This window comes from Abrus precatorius, unplaced genomic scaffold, assembly GCF_003935025.1.
Source record: "Abrus precatorius isolate BTA unplaced genomic scaffold, Abrus_2018 Scaffold6, whole genome shotgun sequence".
In the NCBI taxonomy this organism is placed as follows: domain Eukaryota; kingdom Viridiplantae; phylum Streptophyta; class Magnoliopsida; order Fabales; family Fabaceae; genus Abrus; species Abrus precatorius.
In genome coordinates, this window is record NW_020874406.1 from 17,118,626 (window position 1) to 17,144,118 (window position 25,493).

At 31.4% G+C, this 25,493-nt stretch overlaps 4 protein-coding genes across 4 annotated transcripts; all 4 read left to right on the top strand.

Annotated features, from left to right (window-relative positions):
• Window positions 1–1,149: 1,149 nt before the first annotated feature.
• LOC113870287 (probable polyol transporter 6) lies at window positions 1,150–4,408 on the top strand. The gene is made up of 2 exons (XM_027506877.1): window positions 1,150–1,249; window positions 3,024–4,408. Exons 1-2 carry the CDS (start codon window positions 1,150–1,152, stop codon window positions 4,406–4,408), a joined length of 1,485 nt encoding a protein of 494 aa, XP_027362678.1.
• Window positions 4,409–8,709: 4,301 nt separating this feature from the next.
• Window positions 8,710–10,844, top strand: LOC113870288 (probable polyol transporter 3). The gene is made up of 2 exons (XM_027506878.1): window positions 8,710–8,800; window positions 9,454–10,844. Exons 1-2 carry the CDS (start codon window positions 8,710–8,712, stop codon window positions 10,842–10,844), a joined length of 1,482 nt encoding a protein of 493 aa, XP_027362679.1.
• Window positions 10,845–14,667: 3,823 nt separating this feature from the next.
• On the top strand, window positions 14,668–25,419 carry LOC113869064 (probable polyol transporter 3). Its single transcript, XM_027505191.1, has 5 exons — window positions 14,668–14,755; window positions 15,322–15,830; window positions 21,702–21,923; window positions 22,006–22,221; window positions 24,944–25,419. Exons 1-5 carry the CDS (start codon window positions 14,668–14,670, stop codon window positions 25,016–25,018), a joined length of 1,110 nt encoding a protein of 369 aa, XP_027360992.1. The 3' UTR covers window positions 25,019–25,419.
• LOC113868463 lies at window positions 18,279–19,932 on the top strand. Its single transcript, XM_027504064.1, has 3 exons — window positions 18,279–18,593; window positions 18,771–19,112; window positions 19,441–19,932. The coding sequence occupies exons 1-3, from the start codon at window positions 18,279–18,281 to the stop codon at window positions 19,930–19,932; spliced, it is 1,149 nt and encodes a 382-aa protein (XP_027359865.1).
• Window positions 25,420–25,493: the final 74 nt, after the last annotated feature.

Sequence of the window (25,493 nt, forward strand, 5' to 3'; positions counted from 1 at the left end):
TTCAGCATTAAATTAACTTCCGTTGTTAATATAAATATTTTAAATTTATATTAATAATATGAAATATTATATTAATAAATAATTTTATGTATTAAAAAATATTATTATAAAAAATCATCTTTGTTCTGGTAACATATTGTAGGGATAATGTTGAAAATAATTACATATAACGAGACTAAATCGAATAATTTTTTTCATATACGGATAAGAAATAAGTGTCATGTATAACAAAGGTGTGAGTGAGTCCATATCAACCCAACCTAAAGGAAAAAATGGTTTGATCAGTTTGTTAGTTCGTCTCGAATTAAGCAATGATAAGCCAAATTTAAGGATGGGTTTTGGGTTTAAATTTTTTGAAACTAATAAACTCAACCTGATATATAACTGTTTTTTTTTTTTTAACATTTTCCCTTTTTTATGCTTTTTAAATATAATTTATTTAATAATATGAATATATCCCAATCCAATAACTTGAACCTGAACCAACCAAAAGTGATAGAGTTGTTCAAACAATTATTATATAAGAGTGATCCAATAAAAACAAAATAAAAAATATGAATCCAATTTTTCTAATTACTCAACCTAACCCAGTTGCATTTTTAATTTATAAAAGAATGAAAATATATTTCATGAATGATTATATATATATATCATTTAAACTCTTAATATATAGTTGTTACATTGAATTTCGATTATTCTAAGTCGAGTTAAATAAACTCATTTGAGAAAGTAAAGCTTTTCAATACATATTTTTCACTCATAAATATTTTTCTGTCATTTTAAACTGACAAGCATATATTTTAACCATATTTAAATAAATGGTAAAAAGAATTGCTATAGAAAAAAGTATTCTATGCTAATCACCTTTTTTAATCACGTTGAAGAGTCATTTTTAAGGAGTTTTAGAAATAACAAGGGTCAGTGACGCATCCTTTTATTATAATAATATGAAATTTCTCACAACATGCGACATTTCAGAGAACGAAGTAACATTTACTTAATTAAAGAAAATGATAAAATTAAAAAGCATTGGCGTCATGAACTGGTACAGTTTTCTAGTTATAAATTAAGGTAATCATTTGTGAACTCTTTTCATATGACAATTTTAAAATGTCTACGGAAGAAACAAAGGCACACTGCCAACTATCCATGGAAAACGGTAATGATGGAAATGGGAACAGAAGGTTCAACAAGTATGCCTGTGGTTCAGTGATGGCTGCCTCTATTGTCTCTGCTATATATGGTTACGGTGAGTGACACTCTATTCCCTGTACTTAGCTCATTTATAGTTGTCTCTGTGTTATCACTGATCTATAAAAGGGTTGGATTTTGTTTGTTTGTCCATTTTTCTTGCTTGTAAGTATTTGGAATTTGGAAAACTTATTGATTTTTCTGTGTTTCCCAAATTTTAGAGAACAAAAAACATATTGAAATCATTTAGTCGGGTGCAAAATAATATTTCCTATGTTGGATGAAATTCTTAAAAGAAATACAAAACAAATGAAATAAAACCAGTTGTTACGGTTTAGATTCTAACTGTGGTATATTTTTCAATGACAAGTTTATTTGATTTATATTCTCTCAAATTTTGACACAAATATGAAGATTCAGTCAAAATTTAAGTGAATTAGATTCATTTAAACAAATTTTACAAAATAACAAGAAAAAACTTGTAAAATTTTTTAAATGAATCTCTACCCACAATAATATTATCAAATAACATATTTGCGTCACAGTCTGATGATACTTCCTATGACTACATAAGGGATTCTGTGAGCACTACCAATACAGATATAGTATTGGAAAATAATTTATAGAGAGGTTTACCTACCATGGAAAGGTTAATAAAGTAATGCACAAGTTGCAACATGGAAACGTGAGTTTTATTTGTTGATTGCAATATTGGAATTTTGAACTTTAAAATAAATTATGGGTATTTTTTTTGGCATGAAACTCACCAATAGATTTTGAAAAGAAATTGCACCGTAAATCATTGTTTCCTAATAAATAAATAAATTAGTTAATATAATTTTAACAATGTTAAAGATAGAGTGGAACATAAGAAAGTGATACATTTTGAAACTATAGATTAAAAAATATATATATGAAGAGGTAATGAAAGAGAAATTTACATTGTGACTATTTAATATTGATGTGCGCATAAATTTATTTAAGCAAATTTCGTGAGATTTCTTTGTTATTTGGTTAAATTTACTTAAATAAATTTATTTTGTTTAAATAAATCTAATTTGTTTAAACAAATTTAAACTGAACCATTATGTTCACATCAAATCTTTTTAACAAAGTTTCTTACGAGAATGTCTATGTAAACAAGCAAGTATGCTTATTGTATTGAATATTTCTTATTTAAGTAAAAATAAAAAATAAAAATCATATGTGAAATATAAATAATTAAGTAAAAGGACAAATGGTTAATATAAATTTAGAAAAAGATAATTAAAAAAATTAATTGGATAATATAAGCAATTGAGACTTGAAAAAATTAAAATAAATTTTTTAAAAGTAATTAAAATTAAAATGTATAAAGAAGGGATCTTAATATTAAAGAAAAACTTAAAAACATAAAATAAATTTATACTTTTTAAAAAATAAAAATGTAAATAATGGTAAGTATTAGTGTCACAGAGAACACAAAAATATTATAAAAAAGATTTCTACCTTCAAAACAGATATTTCATATTTATAATATAAAATTCGATTAAATAAATTTTGGATGCCCTTAATTATTAGGAGTAAAAATTATTTGGGAGTAATAACCTACTATTCATAAAAGAAATGAAATTTCTGTAAAATTTTTTAGATATTTTTAAATTAAATTTTATTTTGATATAATGATTTTAAAAATGTTTTTTTTACCAAAAAAAACTCAATTTACAAAAATAACACTTAATTTTTAATTAAAAACTGTATAAAATAATTTCAAGAAACGCCAATAGTTTACTTGCAATTTTTATTAACTAGAGAGAAAAAAAAAAGGTCTAACAAGCAATATTATTCTTTAGTTGTTGGAGTGATGGCTGGAGCACTGGTATTTATAAACGAAGATCTTAAAATCAGTGACCTAAAAGTGCAGTTCCTAGTGAGCATGTCACACGTGTGTGCACTACCAGGATGCATGGCCGCTGGAAGAACTTCTGATTACAAAGGTCGTCGTTGCACCATTATTCTAGCTTCCATCATTTTCTTCTTGGGCTCAATTGTAATGGCCGGTGGCCCATCCTATCCAATCTTAATAATTGGAGGCTGCATTGTTGGATTTGGTGTGGGTTTTGCACTGATTGTTGCACCAGTTTATAGTGCAGAAATTTCACCTCCTTCCTATAGAGGCTTTCTCACCTCTCTTCCAGAACTTTCCATAAACTTAGGACTCTTACTTGGCTATGTCTCAAACTACTTTCTTGGAAAATTGTCTCTTAAACTTGGTTGGAGATTGATGGTGGGTATCCCTGCAATTCCTTCATTTGGTTTAATCATTTTAATGTTGAAATTGGTAGAGTCACCAAGGTGGTTAATCATGCAAGGACGTGTAGGTGAGGCTAGGAAAGTGCTTTTACTAGTATCTAATACAAAGGAAGAAGCTGAACAACGCTTGAAGGAAATAAAAGCTGTTGTTGGCATTGATGAAAACTGCACTCAACACATTGTGGAAGTTACAAAGAAAACTAGTAGCGGTTCAGGAGCTCTTAAGGAACTTTTTTGTAAACCTTCACCTCCTGTGCGTAGGATACTACTTGCGGCAATTGGAGTTCATGTTTTGTTGCAGATTGGAGGAATTGCAGCTATTTTGTTATATGGTCCAAGAATCTTTCAGAGAGCAGGAATCATTGAGAATAGTAAGCTCATGCTAGCCACAGTTGGTATTGGAGTCAGCAAATTTGTATTTACATTCATGTCAATATTTTTGTTGGATAGAGTTGGGAGGAGAATTCTCTTGTTGATTAGTTCAGGAGGCATGGTTGTGACCCTATTAGGGATGGGTATTTGCTTGACTGTAGCAGAGCATTCCACAGAAAAAGTACAGTGGGTGATAAACTTTACCATTGTTGCTACCTACATCTTTGTGGCTTTTATGTCTATTGGAATTGGACCAGTGACATGGGTTTATAGTTCAGAGATTTTTCCCCTTAGGTTCAGAGCACAAGGTCTTGGTGTTTGTGCTGCCGTGAACAGAATTACAAATGTGGCAGTAGTTTCAACTTTCATTTCAATTTATAAAGCAATAACAATGGGGGGGATTTTCTTTATGTTTGCAAGTATCAATGCTATGGCTTGGTGCTTCTACTATTTCTTGCCAGAAACTAAAGGAAGATCATTAGAAGATATGGAGACCATCTTTGGGAAAAATTCCAAGTTGGAGATACAAACGCTGCCCGAGTACAACAAATAAATGTCACACGTCCCCTTCTATGTATGTCTCCCAATAGAAAAGATGCGTGGTAAACAAAAAACCAACATTCTCTCTTATTAGCTATTTTATAGTCTGTTTAACCGGATACCATTTTCTATTGGGAAAAAAAACTGCATCCAAAGAAAACATAAGGGAGAAAAGTCTTTGAATCCGGGAGCAAGTGCCTAGTTTTTATGTAGCTTTATGTTGTTTACATAGTTTTTATGTATTTTTGTTCAATATTCAGTGAGTTATAATAGTATTTCAGTATAAGTAACTGCTTTTGTGATATTTTAATAATTTAAATGTTATACATTCCTTTATATAAGCTTAATTTCTCTTCTAATTGAGTAATTAAAATAATCAAATTTTGTTAAAAATTATATATTTATTACATTAAAAACGTAAAAATATTTTATTTTTAAATAAAATATCATTAATTTCAATAATTTAAACTTTACTGAAAAGTTAATACCTTTTATGAATATTTATCCATTTAATTCAAATATTAATGCAATTTTATTACATAAAGTTCATATAAACATATGAAATATATGTACATTCAAAATACTTAAAAATATATTTCAATTAAACTGTTAGTATTTTTATAACAAATTTTAGCTCGATGAATGTAAATGTTAAATCATTCCATATAAATGTTTCATTTTTATGCATACAGATTTTAAAGAATTGACCCCATAAGAATTAACAACTTCTCTAAAGGAAATATTGTATACAGCTATTAAATAACATTTTCAAATTCCATCTTATGGGGGAAAGAATTTTTAAATACTTATTAACCTAAATCAATTATAGTCACTACAAAATATTATGAATATAATCTTTATATTAATTATTAAAAAAATTAATAGTTATTACTGATATGATAATTTATAATTAGGTGTGATAATTTTAAAAATATTTGTATTTAACATTAATTTTTTTAAAATATGAAACTTAAGTTTTGGCTTGTTTAAGTAATTTATTATTTAATGTTTTATCTTTTATTAAATACACTGTATAAGTATATATTTTTACGTTTATTAATTTGGTTTTTGATAAATATTTTTATATTAAAAATAAGTTAAAATTAAGAATAAAAAGATCTTTGATCGTGAACGTTATACACAATTGTTATTACATTACATAGCCTTTTATCTAAACTTATCATTATACTCGCACAAATACGTATACATACGTTATTAGACATTTTATGATAAAAACATATTTAACTGAAGTTTAAATTATTTATAAAGTCAAATTTAAATATAATTTTTTGAAATTATTTATTTAGTTAAATAAATAAATTTAATTGCTTTATTATTCTATTTTTGAACGATTTTGGCAGCTTGTGTTCGTTCACTTACTGGGAGCAGATGGCAGCTATTTCCAACTTTCCATAATTCCTTTTGCGTCGCATTGGCTTTGGGAAATCCAATTGTCAAGTTTCCACAAATCTAGTCAAACTGACGTTTGTAAATTTCATCAGCTTCTTCTGCCAGACTGAACTCATATAGCACATAAAAAACAAGCAATTAATTATACTGTGTCTGCATTAAGTATTTAAATTTTAAAAATAATCTATTAATTTTTTATTTAATATAGTTAAATATTTACTATTAATAATTAAAATATTTATTTTTAAATTTATAAAATCTATTTAAATTTAATAATATCCATACGTTGTGAAAAAAAATACTAATTAATAATTAAACAAAGAATCGTTAAAATGTTGAGATGATAAATAAGTACGTTTTCTTATTATCATACAAAGTACAAATAATATATATATATATATTCCTTTCATGTGTAAAACACGATAATTTTAACAGAAGGAATTAAAGCAAACACATCACATGCATCCTTTGTAGGGAAAGTTCTGGCTAGTTTCTGGGAGTGAAGTTGTGTTCCTCGCGTAATTACGTCATCAGATTTGGACAAGCATTTGATGAGGTAGTGCGAAATAAAGTTTCAAAGAATAATTATTATGGACTCCACAAAAAGGGCAAGTCCCTTTTGCTGAGCCTATGAACACAAATTGTGGAGTATGGAGGTAGTGGTAGTATGATCGACCAATATGTATTGCCTCGTTGACCTATGGAAACATCATTCACACTTCATTTCTGTGTTGGGGAAAACCGGAAGTACCGAGGTAGGTTCTTCTACACCACTCTTTTCTCTTAAAGATTTAATAGAATAAACATGTTTTATATGTGCTTATGTTCAGATAAGTAGATAATAATAATAAAATTTTATTAAAATAAATATTTATTATATTTTTATAATTTTAATATAATAGCTATATATTTTTTTATAAATTTTTTTTATTTATGAATATTTAAATTCTACCTTAGATGAAGTTAATAAAATTCAATTTTTTATTTAAATAAATTTAAATTTACTTAAATAAAAATTTTAATAAATTTTTGCTTAAACTATCAAAATTCACTCGTACATACATATCAGGAAAAAAAATCTCATGTGCTTGTGATGCTTTGAATCACATGTGAAAGCACACCTCTCTCTCTCTCTTTTTAGCTTTAGATATATCAAAACAAAAACATAAATAATAATGGAGATTTACCCATCCTTATCCATTCCTAAACTTACCTCTAATAATTTTTTTTGTTCAAATTTTCAACAGTTCTTTCATCTCATGTTTGCTTTATTTGTACCAGCATATGGCATCTATCTTGGTAGATACAATTGGTCTCAAATCGAGTGAATCACTTTCACCCTTTTTCACTAGCAATTTCATTCTATGAAAATAGTTCCCCTTAAGCACAAAACTTGTTAACTTGCTATACATATAGCAGGCCATTATATATGCTCATGCTGATACGTTGCCTTTATAAGCTAATTTTTTCCGACATTTTCTTTTAAGTTTATTTAAATAAAAATGAAATTGAACATCTTATTTCTACAAACTGGAGAAGATTTTTATCTAGAATTCAATACTTATCCAAAATAAAATTTTATGACAAGTGGAAAACCTGTGACTTAAAACATTATATCACATGATAAATAAATTTAATTTTTTATTTATAAACTTAGAATATATATATATATATATATATATATATATATTTAATCTTAGTTGTTATTTTTTATATTTATTGTTTATTCCTAATGTTTTTTAAATAATGATAAAATTAAAACATAATAAAATATTTATATAAAAAATGAAAATATAATTTTTATTATTAAATGAAACAATTTATTTTTTATGTTATATAAACAATATTTACTTTTCAAAATGGTAACAAAAAAATTATTTATTTATTTTTGGTTGCAAAATCGAAGACGGAATTCCAACCCCATCGACCATCCGCATTACTACTCATTCATTTGCTAACCGTGCCACTTCCTTCTTAGAAGTCAAGCCTAACTTGGGTTACTCATTTATTATTAATTAATTTATTTATACCATCAAAAATATTTTATTTAGTGTCTAATTCAATAAAAGATATATAAGAACGACAATATAGACTCATTCAAAATTTATGAATATTATTCACTAAATAAAATTCTTACTCATCAAATAAATATAGATAATTATTCATAAATTTATAACATCCAATTTTACTCGTATCTCAAATAAAATATTTATTACAGTTATAACCAAAATTGAACTTGTTATCTCTGCAAAACATTTTAATTGGTTAATAAGTTAAAAAATTTCATTTAAAAATTGAAATAGCTTGGAATATTTTTAATTAAATTGTAAGCTTTATTTTTTTTAATTTATCAAATAAATTACTCACAAAAATATCAATAATAAATCCGAACATCTGAAAACAATAATAATCTCTTTATCCAAATTTTAACCGTTTTCATCCCTAAAATATTAAGTATCTTTTTGTAAATTTGATTTATAAACATTCTAATATTATTAATATTTATTTAATAGTTTTTTATTTCTGATATTCTTATTTTTATTATTTCATATTATTAATTATATTTATCATTTTTTTCTTAGAATAAGAAAAAAAGAAATAAAATTGACAAATGCAATAAAAAATAAAAAAAAGTAAATGATAAATATAAAAATAATCAAACAATTTTCATCTCTTTTGTCTAGTGCCTGTCCAGAGAAGAGGGACCCATTAGATTAACCTTTTGCTGTTCACCCAATAAGAAGCCGAACATGTCCCCTTCTTCCGCTGCTATATAAACAGGCCGGGAATAAGTATATTGTTGTAGCTCTAGCTAGCTCATTAGACTCGTATTCCAGTGTATGACACGAGACTAATTGAGAGCATATTACCCATTTATAAAACGGAAAACAAAACATTTCATAGATGGAGCTACGTAGTGAAGAGGACAAGTTCAACAAGTATGCTTTTGCATGTGCTGTAGTCGCTTCCATGATATCTATAATATTTGGCTATGGTAATATTCAATTCCATCTTTCTGGCCCCCCTTATTGTTTTCTTATATTATTCAATTTCTATGTTATGTTCTCTCTTCAAACCATGGTATGGTATATTTGTTACAGAGCTATTCGAAATTGGTGTTTATTATCCATCTGTTTAACACTCTTTATAGTTAGACGAATCGCACATACACTTATTCTGTTATTTACATGGAATAATAAAATCCAGGAACTTTTCTATAAGTGAAATAAGTCCTGCACTCTCACACTTCAGCCATCAACTTGAAATTGGGTTTTGATGGTTCAGCTTATGATTGGGAATTCATAAAATTCTTAGGAAGGTCGACTTCCTTACTCCTCGGTATCTATCTCATTAATATAAAACGTCAACAAATAATGAGCCTTAAATATTAATAAATTTTCATAATGGATTCAATTACGTTACCCTACACGTGTTACACTATGATGTTGACCTTAATGATGGAATCATGATTAAGTGCGTTTGATATAATGTTTAACTGCATTAAGAATTATAAAAAAATTATTAATTATACTTTTCGACAAAAAAATAATAATCTAGTTTCTTTAGGGCACTTGTTAGTATTTGCTAATAATATTTTAGTTAAATGCATGCCTAGACAAAATTTTGATACATGTATACTGACTTCAGATACGGGTGTTATGAGTGGAGCCATGATATTCATAAAGGACGAGCTCAAAATCAGCGACACCCAGCAAGAAGTTCTAGCAGGAATCTTAAACCTTTGTGCACTGGTAGGATCCTTAATAGCTGGTAGAACCTCTGATTGCATTGGTCGACGCTACACAATTGCGTTAGCCTCTGTCCTTTTCATGGTTGGTTCAGTTCTAATGGGATATGGCCCAAACTATGCAATTTTAATGTTGGGAAGGTGTGTTGCTGGAATTGGCGTGGGTTTTGCTCTTTTGATAGCGCCAGTTTATTCGGTAGAAATCTCCTCTGCTAAATCTAGAGGCTTTCTATCTTCCCTGCCAGAGCTTTGTATTGGTATTGGGATTTTACTTGGTTACATTGCTAACTACTTATTAGGGAAATTGACTTTGAAGCTTGGATGGAGATTGATGCTAGGTATTGCAGCAATCCCTTCACTTGCATTGGCTATGGGAATTCTCACAATGCCAGAATCTCCACGGTGGTTGGTGATGCAAGGGCATTTAGGAAAAGCCAAGAAGGTTTTATTGCAAGTTTCAAATACCGAACAAGAAGCCGAACTTCGCTTCAAGGATATAAAAATTGCTTCTGGGATTGACGAGAATTGCCAAGAAGAGACAGTTAAGGTCACTCAAAAGAACCATGGTGAAGGGGTTTGGAAAGAGTTGCTTGTGAGGCCCTCTAGTTCAGTTCGTTGGATGCTGATTGCAGCTGTGGGGATTCACTTCTTCGAGCATGCAACTGGAATAGAAGCTGTGATGCTATATAGTCCAAGAATCTTCAAAAAATCAGGTGTTACTAGTAAGGACAAGCTCTTGTTGACCACAATTGGAGTGGGTCTTACAAAAATTATTTTCCTGATATTAGCAACATTTTTGCTTGATAGAGTTGGAAGAAGACGTCTCTTGCTTATAAGCACAGGAGGAATGGTTTGTGGGCTTCTGGTGTTAGGATTCAGCTTGACCGTGGTGGATAATTCCCAAGAAAAGCTTGTGTGGGCCTTGACCCTTAGCATTGTGGCTACTTATGCTTTTGTTGCATTTTTTAATATTGGGCTGGGTCCTGTTACATGGGTCTATAGTTCAGAGATTTTTCCTTTGAAGTTGAGAGCACAAGGAGCAAGCATTGGAGTTGCAGTGAACAGGGTCATGAATGCTGCTGTTTCCATGAGTTTTATTTCAATCTACAAAGCAATCACCATTGGTGGGAGCTTTTTCATGTTTGCTGGTATTTCCATATTAGCTTGGTTGTTCTTCTGTTTTTTCCTGCCTGAAACCAAGGGCAGGGCCTTGGAAGAGATGGAGATGGTTTTCGGCCAAAAGTCTAGTAGAAATAAAGCTGCACAAACTGATCTGAGACAGAATGCGTAATTTGTATCAGTGTATTGTAGTTGAGATACAGTATTTGGAAGAGAAAGAAAATGGTTCATAGGCATGAAAAATGTGATCCGTAGAAGAAAGAAATAAAAAATGAACTCGGTCGTGAATCTTTATCACTTCTTTGTACCAACATTTTAGAATCTTCACACTGTAATAGGTGGCAAGAAAAAGTGAAAGACCAAAAATATTAATTTTAACCAGGCGTTGTAATTCACCTGCTAAAAGACTTGTTGCTGATTAGAGTGTTGACCAAAGAAAAGGGTAGCTGAATGCTGATTAAAGTAATGGTAGTTGCTGTGCTAGTGTGCTGTTGATATTGCTGAATAAAGAGAAATGGAGTGCAGTGAATAAATTTATATAAATTACGTGCAAAAAAATAAAAACGCATTACCAGTTTTACCACCATATTTCGTGCTGATCTCGTATTATAATATTTTGTCGTATATAGCGTTGTTCTATTTAATAATGAATTTATAATTAAGACTTTGAGATACGTAAAATAAAAAATAATATTAATAATGATATGATACTCTTTTTTTGAAAGATAATAAATATTTATTTTGTAAAAGAAATATAAATAATTAATAGTGAAAAACATTCACTTCATCAAATATCTTTATTCTTTTTTAATGAAAAATATTAATAATAAAGTTCTTCCAATTCCATCTTTAAGCATGTTTTCTTGTGCTTGTATGAGAATTTTGAACAATAATCAGACTAAAAAACACAATAAAAAAGTTATATGAATAAGCAACTATTTTTTTCAAATAATTTAAACCAAATACACATTTTTACCTTGTGTAGAAATTTTTTGAGACGCATGCATCTTATTTAATGAGGTTGAATCATAAATAAGCAAGTATTTCTTCAAATAATTTAAACAAATGCACCTTAAATGTATGGTTATGCAAACAAACCTTTGAGACTAAGGCAAAACTGATGAGGCTCACTGGTTTATAATAAAACGTAGGAATCATATTAATTTGCCCTTACCATATAGCCATAAAGTTTAGATCAGAGGTTGGCTTTTCTTCCAAGTCCTTATCGCGGCATGCATAGTGATCCCTAAACTTCGATAAAGCTCTTCCCTGCCGTAGACACCAAATGAGTTCCTTTGTTGCACCATCCAGCTTTAACACAAATGCAAAGAAACTTTTTGGGAAAGGAAAAACAGAAATAGAGTAAATGGAGAAAGTAATGACAAATGCAAGATCAAAACAGTGGTCGGAGTTAGTGATAAAATCATCGAATTTTCACAATCCCTTTTCGTCCACGATTTGCTACGTGTGAGAACTGAGAACTTGTTGGCGGCATACTCCAATGAAGATAACCAGAGGGGTGAAGATGCGTGTATTTTGGAATTTTATAAATGCATCCCTTTTTTGGGCCAAGTAGCCAAGAGTCCCAAGAAGTACAGGCACGTAGCCTCCTCCTAGGTTTTGATATTTTTCTGCCTTTACTCGTGTAAGTAAAGACTCCCCATGCTCAATTGGGATTTGGGTGCATCTTTTAGTTTTAGTCACCAAATAAAAACAAGGCTCGATGACAACTAAGCCCACTAAACTTAAAATCATAACGTTTTAATATGATAGCAACAATGATGATAAATCCATCAATTCCAAGTTTAATTACAGGTGAAAACAGTATTTGAATTCTCTTTAATTTACGCGACAAGTTTAGTTTCATTTTTACATAAGTAAAAAGATCCAAAAAAGAGTGACTCTAAGAAAAAAGAAACAATCAACTAACAAAATCTTTAAAAAAATTGAACTTTAATATTATTGTAGAAAACAAAAGATGGCTTCAGCAAAAATATAAAAGAACAAAAGGTTATATTTTTTGAATGGATAATGGTAACAAGGAATGTAGTGAACTCACCAAATATACTCAAAAGTAGAGAGAAAAAGTTTCCTCTTTTACTTCAATTTCCAATCTCAAATCCTTCAGCACGGTGTACCCTTCACTTTCCATTGCACCAATGCCCATTTTTTGGTGTGTGCACACGCACACTCAAAGAAGAAGAAGCTCTTCTAATCAATGAATAAACAGTGGAGTTGTTTGGGAAGTGTGAATTTGTGTTGGTGATGATGATTAACTCATCTTTCGTTTTCTAGGAGAATGTTAATTTTTTATTTTTTTTTACATTTTGTTAGTTTTTGTTTCATCTTTTCATTTTTTTTCTTCTTCTTTTTTAGAGTCTCTCTTTATTGATTCGCTTTGTAAGAATGAAAATAAAACTGAATTTTGGGTTTAACTTTCTCTTAAGATTCGTAATTAAGATTTGCTTAAGGAAATTGAGAGTGAACAGTCCTGTTTTCTCGTAAACCAAATTAGAGAAAACTAGAGAAGATTCGTATCTAGAAAAAAGTTGCTCCCACCGACATGTGCTATTTTCAATGAGCATTAAAGTTAAATATAAAGTATAGAATATTGTTTTAATGTTATTCTTTAAATAAAATTACAATTTCATAATCTTTTAAACTTTTAATGTCAATTTTTATTATGTATATTATTAAAATAAAATTTTGATTTTAATTAAAATAAAAAAAAAAAAAAATACTACACTTAAATTTTTTTGTTTCAAGAACTGTAAATTGGTACACAAATTAAACAATGGAGCATCACCTAACCTTTTGTAAGAAAATGATTACGTGAGGAAAAATGTTAACAAAGGTTCTAAGAATATCAATTAAGAAAATAAGAGTAAAAATATTTTATTAAAAATGTCTTTGTTGTATAAAAAATACAAAAAATAATAATTTTGCAATTTTTTAAAAAAATATCGAAGGTTTCCAGTGCTTAAATAGTGCCCTATAAATAATGAAGGTTGCATATCGTTATTTTTATAACAAGAAAGTAACACATTTCCGTTAATTTGTTCCTAAATCTAAGTTATTATTATTATCTTTATTAGTTTTAGGATACTGAAAAATAATGGAATGATTGGTTACTGTCACTATGACACTATATACTATCTGTTTAGAAGTTCTTATATAGATTAATCATAACTCATTAGAGTGGTTGATAATATAATGATCACTTAATTAACATTTTCTTGTGGCTAGCTGGACTTGACGATCAAAGAGAGAAGGATCCTGATCAGTAGCATATGAACCGGAGGGCTAGTTAAGGATGAATATGATAATCATGTCCGGCAACATTAGATCCTTATCCAAAATAACTAACAGTTTAACAGTTTAACAGTTTCCAAGGCAAGAGGCATACCAATTACCAACGAACCCTATGACCGTTAGTAAAACGTCGACATTGACGGAATTTCAACCCCAACTCTCATTGGTCGTTCAATTCAACAGAATGAACGTAAAAATTAGAGAGCGTGTATTTCCTTCGCCAAATACAAACCTTAATTTGCAGCACTTCGTTGTTTCGCTCTATATAATATTGTACTATTAATATTGTTACATAATTATGAAGATTTAAATTACTGTTGTCTCAGCGTTTTGGACAGGGATCGGAGAATCGTTAGGCTACGGTCACAGCGTGTCCGTCAAGAACTATTGCCTAACTTTAGCATCCACATGCTGTCATTTTTGTTGTCTCAGTTAGTTCATATATAGCATCAAATCTTTCTGGCAAGTGTCTAACAAGATTAAGTTGAAACCCCGCTGAGTCATGTCATCATCGTCTACTATCATATAAAACAGGCTCAATTTAAGATAATGCGTTTCATTGACGGAATCTAAAAGTTATATATGATCTAAGACTTACTGAGAAGCGAGAGAGAAGAAGAACATTTATTACTTGTCTAAGGAAAGGTAGCGAAAGAGGAAGAGAAGGCCATTTAGCATTTACCATGGAGGGGGGTGGCGATGTAGAACACAGGTTCAACAAATATGCTTTTGCATGTGCGGTTGTTGCTTCCATGATATCTATTATATTTGGTTATGGTAACATTCAATTCTCTCCCACTTATTTCTTTTACTTTTTCTTTTTTCAATTTCATTAATTTTGTTATCTTTGCAACTCATGGTGTTGTGTGTGTATATATATATATATATATATATATATATATATATATGTTTCCTGAAGGAGAACAATTTTTCCCTTTAATATTAGCATATACAGGGGATTACTGCATGCATTGACATTTTTTTAATTACTGATCATCATATCATTTTTTGTTTAAAAATTATGCATGTTTCTCTTACTTTATTATTTGATTAAATCACAATAATAAGCATATTTTTAACTGTTGGATACCATTACGTTGTCTCCAATTTCAATGAATAATAAATATTTAATTTTATATTTTGTGCTTCAACTTTCAATTTGTTTTTTTTTTTTCACCTATTTTTAAAACCAATCACAAAACCAAACAAGTATTTGTGTGGTACAATGTTGTTTTTTGCCAAATCAAAATTATGTGTATTTACCCTGTCACATAAAACATTTTAGATAAATGCATGCCTTGCAACAGAACTAACAATACTTACCTACCTGACTTCAGATACGGGTGTTATGAGTGGAGCCATGATATTCATAAAGGACGAGCTCAAAATCAGCGACACCCAGCAAGAAGTTCTAGCAGGAATCTTAAACCTTTGTGCACTGGTAGGATCCTTAATAGCTGGTAGAACCTCTGATTACATTGGTCGACGCTACACAATTGCGTTAGCCTCTGTCCTTTTCATGGTTGGTTCAGTTCTAATGGGATATGGCCCAAACTATGCAATTTTAATGTTGGGAAGGTGTGTTGCTGGAATTGGCGTGGGTTTTGCTCTTTTGATAGCGCCAGTTTATTCGGTAGAAATCTCCTCTGCTAAATCTAGAGGCTTTCTATCTTCCCTGCCAGAGCTTTGTATTGGTATTGGGATTTTACTTGGTTACATTGCTAACTACTTATTAGGGAAATTGACTTTGAAGCTTGGATGGAGATTGATGCTAGGTATTGCAGCAATCCCTTCACTTGCATTGGCTATGGGAATTCTCACAATGCCAGAATCTCCACGGTGGTTGGTGATGCAAGGGCATTTAGGAAAAGCCAAGAAGGTTTTATTGCAAGTTTCAAATACCGAACAAGAAGCCGAACTTCGCTTCAAGGATATAAAAATTGCTTCTGGGATTGACGAGAATTGCCAAGAAGAGACAGTTAAGGTCACTCAAAAGAACCATGGTGAAGGGGTTTGGAAAGAGTTGCTTGTGAGGCCCTCTAGTTCAGTTCGTTGGATGCTGATTGCAGCTGTGGGGATTCACTTCTTCGAGCATGCAACTGGAATAGAAGCTGTGATGCTATATAGTCAAAGAATCTTCAAAAAAGCAGGTGTTACTAGTAAGGACAAGCTCTTGTTGACCACTATTGGAGTGGGTCTTACAAAAATTATTTTCCTGATATTAGCAACATTTTTGCTTGATAGAGTTGGAAGAAGACGTCTCTTGCTTATAAGCACAGGAGGAATGGTTTGTGGGCTTTTGGTGTTAGGATTCAGCTTGACCGTGGTGGATAATTCCCAAGAAAAGCTTGTGTGGGCCTTGACCCTTAGCATTGTGGCTACTTATGCCTTTGTTGCATTTTTTAATATTGGGCTGGGTCCTGTTACATGGGTCTATAGTTCAGAGATTTTTCCTTTGAAGTTGAGAGCACAAGGAGCAAGCATTGGAGTTGCAGTGAATAGGGTCATGAATGCTGCTGTTTCCATGAGTTTTATTTCAATCTACAAAGCAATCACTATTGGTGGGAGCTTTTTCATGTTTGCGGGTATATCTGTATTAGCTTGGTTGTTTTTCTACTTTTTCCTGCCTGAGACAAAAGGTAAGTCCTTGGAAGAGATGGAGATGCTTTTCAGTACATGCCACCGTAGGAATGTAGCTACAGAAACCAAACCAATTAATCTGAGGCAGAATGTATAGTGTATATTCTCTCTGGTGAAGTTTGTTGTAAAAATCTTGGATGGCTAAAACTTGTTAAGAAGTTATCTAAAAGTTTGATTTTCATGATTACATTTGAATGACTATCGACATATTCATCATTTATGTATCTTGTTAAGGTTTTGTTCCTTCCAATTGGAAAATGTCGTTTTCACATCTCTGATATTGTAGATGATCCAGTTTGTTCACCTATTATTTTTCACAGAATTCAATCATTTTATTGTCTTTTCCTGATGTTCCCAATCGATGGCCATACATAAATAGGTATTGGCAACATCCATCAAGGGATAGATTTGAGATCAATGTTCTTAAGGGAAAATTATCGTTGGCAACAGCTAGTGCGCGCGCGCGCATACTTGGATTGTTTGTGTTTTTACCCCCAGTTCGCAATAGTGGGTTTTAGTTTAGATAAAGCAATTGAATATCAACAATTTTCCAATTCATTGCATGGGTAGTACTCTCTATTATGGTAATATCTTTTTAAGACAGTGTGTGGGAAGGAATTCTATATTAAATAAAAAAAATAAGTAACATATAAATGATAAAGATTTATAACTCAAGTTTTAAAATTTTGGATTTGAGTAGTATTTTAAATATTTTTACCTCCTCATATGCTTCAATAGTAATATGTAACTTGTATTTTAGTCATTTCTATCTTCTAATAGTATAATCTTTATAAATACAGAACATAGAATAACATTTTTATTTTCACGTACCATTCTCATAATATATTTAATAATAGCAAGAGAAAAAATGAGATAAAGTAAATAATGTGATAGAAAAAAAATTATAAAAAGTGTTATAATAATTCTTTTAATAAGAATAGCATTATACTATTGTAAAAATCCATCATGTGAAGTTATCTTCTATTTACAGTTACACTGTGTGTGTATACGTGTGTACCAAACATCAAGGCTTAATTGAACTATTTGACACTTACAACCACCTTTATACAGCCTGTGAAACAACCAACCAAATTCATAAATTTGACGGTTCTCAAAAATAGAGAACCATATTAATCAAAATAGCACTATTTTAAGTGTTAAGTTTTTTTCAATATGCACAACAAATATAAAATTGTTGTGTGTTAACAGGAATATTATTCGATATATTGTCTAGTTTTAATTGTTTCTTTGACATTAATATAGATTTAATCATGGAAATGATAAACCAAATATACAATTAACATATGAAGGCTTAATTAATAGAGATTTGCAAAAATTATGAATTAAATCTTTAAATAGAGAGTCAAAGAAAAAAAAAATCAACCACAAGTTGTACCCACACAATAGCTACAAGAAAGGAGAGCCCTTAGGCAAATGTACACTTTCACCCACTCTCTCATTCTGGTCCCCAGATAGCTGCATGTTTCCTCTCCACAGGTGGAATCACATACAAAGGTGTTTAGCCTTTGACTTTGGCGCTCTTCCTTTTCTTTTCTTCTTTACTTGTCTTACATCTTCAATCAACGTCTTCCTCGTACCCTGTCTCTCTTAACACCTTGAAATAAAAACATAAACCAAAGACCCAAACTCACTGATGAAACAGGCAGCCGCAAAGTCATCCCTGAGGAGGCTTTGTCCGAACATAGATAGAGAGGATGGATTGGAGACCGTTCTTGAAATACCAATACCCGAAGAAATGTTTGCAACCATGGGAAACAATGTGACAGTGCGGTGGCAGAACATGTTATCATGGATGAGGGGTCAAACAGAGGATAAATTGGCAACCCCAACCGTTGCATCACGCTTAAATGAGCTTCGTTTTTTGCTTTACCTTGTTGGATCTCCTCTTATCCCTCTTCAGGTCCAACTAGGCCATTCTGTCCATCGACCAGTCAGAGATTGTTCCATTGTAAGAACATCAACGTACACTTTTTTTAATCCATGAGTTAAAAGGGAAATTAAATTATGCATATATCATCACTTCATAAATTTGTCTATGATATAATAAATGCTTTACTTTTTAATTAAAAAAATCTTTTTTTTTTCTTTAACTTTCTTTTTTATCTATTGATTAATTGTATTGTAGGAAGCATCAACGGCAAAGTATATAGTGCAACAATATATAGCGGCGACGGGAGGACAACCAGCATTGAATGCAGTGGAGAGTATGTGTGTGACTGGGCAGGTGAAGATTAGTGCATCAGATTTTTACGCGACTAGTGAAAGCATTGAGGTAAAGAAAACCTCCGAAGAGATTGGAGGCTTCGTTATATGGCAGAAGGACCCAGATTTGTGGTGTTTAGAGCTCGTTCTCGCAGGTTGCAAGGTTTGTTGTGGTAGCAATGGCAAGGTCTCGTGGCGCCATTCTTCTAACCAACAAACACCCGTTTCAAAAGGTGCTCCTCGACCACTTCGTCGTTTTCTTCAGGTATATTAATCTCAATATGCAACTTCCTAGTTGCATAGCATGTAATTTAACGTTGATTTATATTATAGATACAATATTTTTTATGAGAAAGAAACTTGGTATAAGAATGTTCTACTTGGTTCTCTGTTTAATATTAAAGTTTTATTTCAATAACTTGTATTGATCTTTAATATTATTTTTTATTGTATGAATTACTTAAAAAATAACACACAAATTATTCATAATACTGGTATATTTTTTGTTAACACTATGCATTTAAGTACATAGTATATTTCTTGTTTCCACCTGATTGTCGACGATTGCAAATTTTGGAATGTTTGTTTATTAGGGACTGGATCCAAGGGCCACAGCTAATTTATTTTTAGATGCGGCGTGCATAGGAGAGAAAATAATCAATGAAGAAGAGTGCTTCATCCTAAAGTTGGAGACAAGTCCAGCAATTCGTGACGCTCAAAGCGGACCAAACTTTGAGATCATCCACCACACTATATGGGGCTATTTCAGCCAACGATCTGGTCTCTTAGTTCAATTCGAAGACTCTAGATTACTTACAATGAGAACCAAAGATGACAATGATATTTTCTGGGAAACAAGTTTAGAATCGGTAATTGAGGATTATAAGTATGTGGATGGAATAAACGTGTCACACAGTGGCAAGACTCGAGTTACAGTTTCTAGATATGGTGAACAATCATCTAATCATAAAAGAGAATTAGAAGAGAGATGGAAAATCGATGAAGTAGATTTTAATATACGGGGTTTAACTGCTGAAGGCTTTTTGCCTCCATCCAACTTAGGAAAGACATCAAATACTTTGTAATCGAATAAGTATATCTAATTTTGTCCAAAAATAAAAAAACTAAGTATTGTATTTATATTATGTAATGACAAACATGAAGCTAATGTTGATTCCACAACAGATTGATGGAATACTGATTTAGAAATATGCACATACCCATGCATTTCAAAGTATTTGTAATCTTTGTAAAATCAATTAACAACTTTTTTTTCTCTCAAAATTTCCCTTCACTTGTAATTAGAGAAAGATTTTGCATATTTCAACAGTGGTATATTTACATTAAATGTAAATATTACATAACATTATATGCGTTTTTTGTTGGAATTAAAACTATTATTTAATATTATCTATTTATTGTCAAATATTGACTTTTATTATTATTATTATTATTATTATTATTACTACTACTTTTGTTTCTATTTATCTATTTAAAAAATAATATGCAAATTAAAAAATTCAATCAATTTTACTAAAATTAGTAAACTTTTCTTGTATTGCACGTGTATAATAAAATTAAAGGTATATTTTATAGATATTTTAAAATTTAGCATTTTTTATAAAATAAATATTTTAATTATATAATTATATTCTATTAAATTAAATTAAAAAAGTAAAATATAAATTAAGATTAAACTAAAACACATAAAAATTCAATCCATAAAAAGTCACGTGATGTAATAAAAAAATTGACACTCAAAAAAATTTCCATTTAAAATAATTTCATAAAAATACTCTAGTTTAAAATTATGATTCATAAATTACTCATATTGTTCTTGTTTTATATAATATTAAATTATTTTTACTTGAGTAATTTTCTTATCCCTACTATATATAAATGTAAGTTGGATTTTAAAAAGAAATTTATTAAGAATTGATTTTGAGACGGAAAAGGAATTAGATACATTATGAGATTGAATTAACGTATTTTCTTTTCACAACTTACAACTCGACTAAGTGAAACTTTTGAAAATCCGACTTGCATAATATTTATAAATGAAGCGTTAACAAATTGTGTATTACACCTGTTTAATTAATTAAGGCTTTTGGAAGAATACATTTGGATATCTAATAATTAGTAAAATAAAAAAATTGTATAAAATGAAGTAAAATAAAACCGAGTCCAGTAAAATTATTATTAATTATTTTATAATAAAATAAATAAATAATTCACCTATCACTCCTAAATCGAAAAGGAACAACATTTGATGAAATATATTTCATTAGATTTTGTTCAATTTTATCTTTTCTAAACTATCTCTTATCTCCTTTTAAATAATTTAGATATGAAATGCAATTATTTAATTAATCAATGTGAACAGAGTTTAACAAAAAATAACTGGGTAATATAGTAAATTCCATGCCTTGATGGAATGCGTGTTAAAACGTTGCCGTCTAGTGTCGGTTGCCTGCCTCTGAGAGGAAGAGTGGAATGGACGGTGCGCGTTATCCCACATCGGATGAGACCAAAGTCAAAGAAATCAAAAGAAATAGTGGTGGCCCACAGGAGGTACATTGACCCTTAAGGAAACAGTACACCAAGCCAAATCCGTCATTTCTCGTATTGGTATCGCACATCGCAGTGTACCATACTAACATCACATCGATTCGCATTCGCATTATCAGATCGGACTCAATTTCCTTTTGCAAATCTGAGTCCGAAAGCGATGAAGCTGAAGCCTCTGCAGCATCCACAAGGCAAATAGGGAAACAAAATTAAAATTAAAAAAAGACTGGTGACATTACCTTAATTTTCATTGGAGATTATTGATTAGATCGTGCAAGAAATGAAGGATGAGGATGGGCTTCCAACCACAACGGCGAGTATGAAAAAGGAACAATGGGATTCGGGCCTGTTTGGGAAAGGGAGGTATAAATTCTGGGCCTTAGCGGCCATATTGCTTCTCGCGTTTTGGTCCATGTTCACCGGCACCGTCTCTCTTCGCTGGTCCGGTACTCTCAATTCCTTGTCAAACGACATCGACACTCCCATCCACGACGACCTCGATGTTCTCGTGAGTTTTTCTCCTTTTATCTCTCATTCTTTGTGTGAATTCGGTGGTGCGATGTCGTCTTGATGCGTTTTGTATTGTGCAGGAAATGGAGGAGAGGGAGAAGGTGGTGAGGCACATGTGGGATGTTTACACCAACAGTCGCAGGATCAGGTTACCGAGGTTCTGGCAAGAGGCGTTCGAGGCTGCTTATGAAGAATTGAGCAGTGATGTTGGTGAGGTTAGAGACGCTGCCATCACCGAGATCGCCAAGATGTCTATTCGCTCCATTCATTTTGATCCACCTCCTGTCCAATCTACGGTTCGTTCTTCTTCTTCTTCATAGGAAAGTTTATGGTGCTGATCAAACTCAAATGACCTAGTGATAAGTGCTGTTTGCAATGTTGTCCCTGTCATTAGCTTTGTTGCATATGGGATTATGTAAAGCATTTTCTGAGTAGGAAATCTCGTGCATTTTTGTACATTGATTATTTTGCATGAGGAAGGATCTGAACAATTTGAAGCCGAAATTATGTGAATCTACCTGTTAGGGAACGACTTTTACCTTCTATTACACGCGTATGGTCATGCTTATCTGGTTTAAAATACTCTGTAATAAATAGCAGTATAGCGCCAGTGTTTGCATAATATGGTGTTATGGTGTCATCAGTTTGAACTTTGAAGCAGGTTTATGTGTTGAAAGTTTTCTTTAACGGTGTTATTTCATTGTGCCAATGGAGATCTTGCTGATTTAGGTTTCTCTTTCTTGTTGCTTTGATAGGTTGAATTGATGTTGGTGCAATAATTTACTTAGTAACATCTTTATCTTCAAGAAGTCTGGTCAAACCATTATCTAACAAAGTAACGATACTCCTCCTCTCCTCCCCCTCCCAAACCCCTTCCCTCTTTCTTTTTCCTTGAAAAGGTTTTTGTGTGTGGGACATCTGGCCTTGTGGTAATTTGAGAAGAGCTAAAATACAACTTTGGGGACGAGGATTTATCCTTTATAACAAACCAGACCAAATACAACTAAGAGCATGAAAAATGTCTGCTACATAATTCCCGTGGTTCGGGTGACTTGTTCAAACAGTGAAAATACAATAACTTAGCTGAATGTGTATTTTTAAGCCCTGCAAACTAATTACTCCTTGTTTCTTCATACAAATGGCAACAGTATTCACTCATTATTCATATGCAACTCTTTTAAAGGTTTCATGGGAGATTGGTGATCTTACACCTGTAAACCTTGTTGAATAACCATGATGAATTGGGATGATCCCCTTTGAGAAGCCCTTATTGAAGTAGATGTTTTGACAGCATGGTTGTCCCAATGCAACATAAGCTTTATGGGTCTTTCCTATCTGGTTTAGTTACACTTTTGGTTCCTTGTGTTTGACAAAGTTCAATTTCGGTCCTGCTGCTCCCATTTTCAAGAATCTTCCCGTCCTTGTTTTGGAGTTGTTGCAAAGTAGTCCATCCATGGTTTTGCGACCTCTGCATTACAATGGTAATGCCATGTTGAGCAAAGTGGGTGATACAACTCTTGTTTTTCTTACTTGCCATGTCATTATCTTTGCAAACATGGAGATGACATGGCACAACTCCATGTTAGCAATGAGAGGGCTCTGTCAGCAGTTAATGAAAAGGGACCCAACATGCATCGGTTTGGAAAACAATGAGCAAAACTCTTGTACTTGGAGGGGTCTAAAAAAATGTTGTGATAGATCCATCCATCATTCTTTTTGAACAGTTTCCATTAATTCGTATGATGACTAATATACTTGTCATCACCAATTTGTCCATGTCAATCTCACAATCCACATCATATGAAAATAATAGAGTATTTAAATACTTTTTATTTGGTTAAGTATCAAATATAAGGAAAAGTTCTCAAAACTATTATTTTTCTTCAAAGATAATTCTTTGAATTGACAAATTGTCATTGATTATGAGAAATTGTTAGTTAGATTCAGATTATTTCACTATTTGAAAGTTTTATTGACAGAATTAAAAGTTCATGGTGGCTGGCTACTCACGGTCACCCTAAAATTTAAGGAATGTGTATTAGGGTATGCTTTTTTCACAGCTAAGAAGCAGGGGTTCTGTTAGGAGCTTTATTGGTTAGTAGAGAAATAAAGCTATGCTCCTTACACTAGAGAAGATATTCTGGAAACTTTAGGTAAGTAAAAACAAGAAGAATATGAAAAGGAGAAGAAAGACCTTCTAGGTACAGCCAATCCCAATGGAACCATTCCCTTTAGTAATTTTTTTTTTTTTTACCCTCCTCTTCACTCCTGCTCTTCAATCCCTTTTATGGCACTTCATGCATTCTTGAACTTCTGAGAAACTGAGATTAGAAGTGCAGCTTTGCCCCATTTTTTCCCTAAAGTGGATAAGTGATGGATTTGTTTGGCCTGTCTATGCCATTATATATAATTGAAAGAGATTGGCTGTCAGCTACATTGTTGAATTGGGACATTCAAATAAAGATGATGATAGTGTGGTTAGGAGGACAGAGACTCCTTTTCTTTTTCCAAAAAAGGATATTGATGGTTTATAGATTGACTTTCTTGTGTTGCTATTTTTGCTTTTATATGTCTGTCAATTTTCTGCCTTCAGTAGTTAATTTAGGTTGTATGATCCTCATGTGACTCTCAAGGGTAGTAGAAGCATTTGCAGAAAGCAGAGAAGCAATTGTAATTTTAATGTAGGGTAGTTTTCATAATTATGTGGGTATATTGATGTGAATCAATTGATACTTCCTTGTCTCAATTGTTTGACTATGATTGTTTAGGGTTTGTATGGTTTAAAGTTTAGACATTTTTTTTCTTTTGAAAAAAAAAAGTGAGTTAGATGAGAGCTTGCTTGTATAGATATTGGAGTTCATTTTTTTGTAGAATTGTGAATGTTTGATTGGCTATGATATTTTTTGTAAACAAATGTTGTCAGTAAAATATGTGAAACCTTAGCTCAGTCTCTAATTGAAATATATCACACTAGTGCATACATTCTTTGCCTTATGTCTTCACTTTGTGCCATTTCAGAGTGCCCGGGAATTTAGCAAGAACCTCAAGCAAGTTGAGAAAGTAAAAGAAGGAGCACACTCTAGGCGTGCTTGAATGTTAGTTTGTGGAGCATTCAAGCATCTGGCTCATACTTGAAAATGCTCGAGTGCTACCAGAAGATCGTGAAGAGATAGAGATGGACGAAGTTGTACTCGGATTTTCATGCTTCATAACAGGGATAATTATGTATTTTAATAGGCCGTGGTTCTTTCAAATTTTGCTGTCAAATTCAAGGTCTTCACGAAGTGAGGAGTAGTAAATTGAAACACGACCTTTTGAGCAGACAATTTCAACTTAGCATGTGTTTTTTTAGGTTTATTTCACAGCAACTAAATTCTAAATCTCCCTTATTTCTATAAGTACGTTTCTTTCTTGACTACAGCAAATCAGCATGGCCAGCATACAAAAAATTATTCCCCTTTCTTGAGTTATATAATGTTAAAAGATTATGTTAATTAATGGTAAAAAGGTGATTCCACGTTGAAAGGGAAAAAGAAATTATCAGGCAAGATAAGCCGAACTGGGGTAC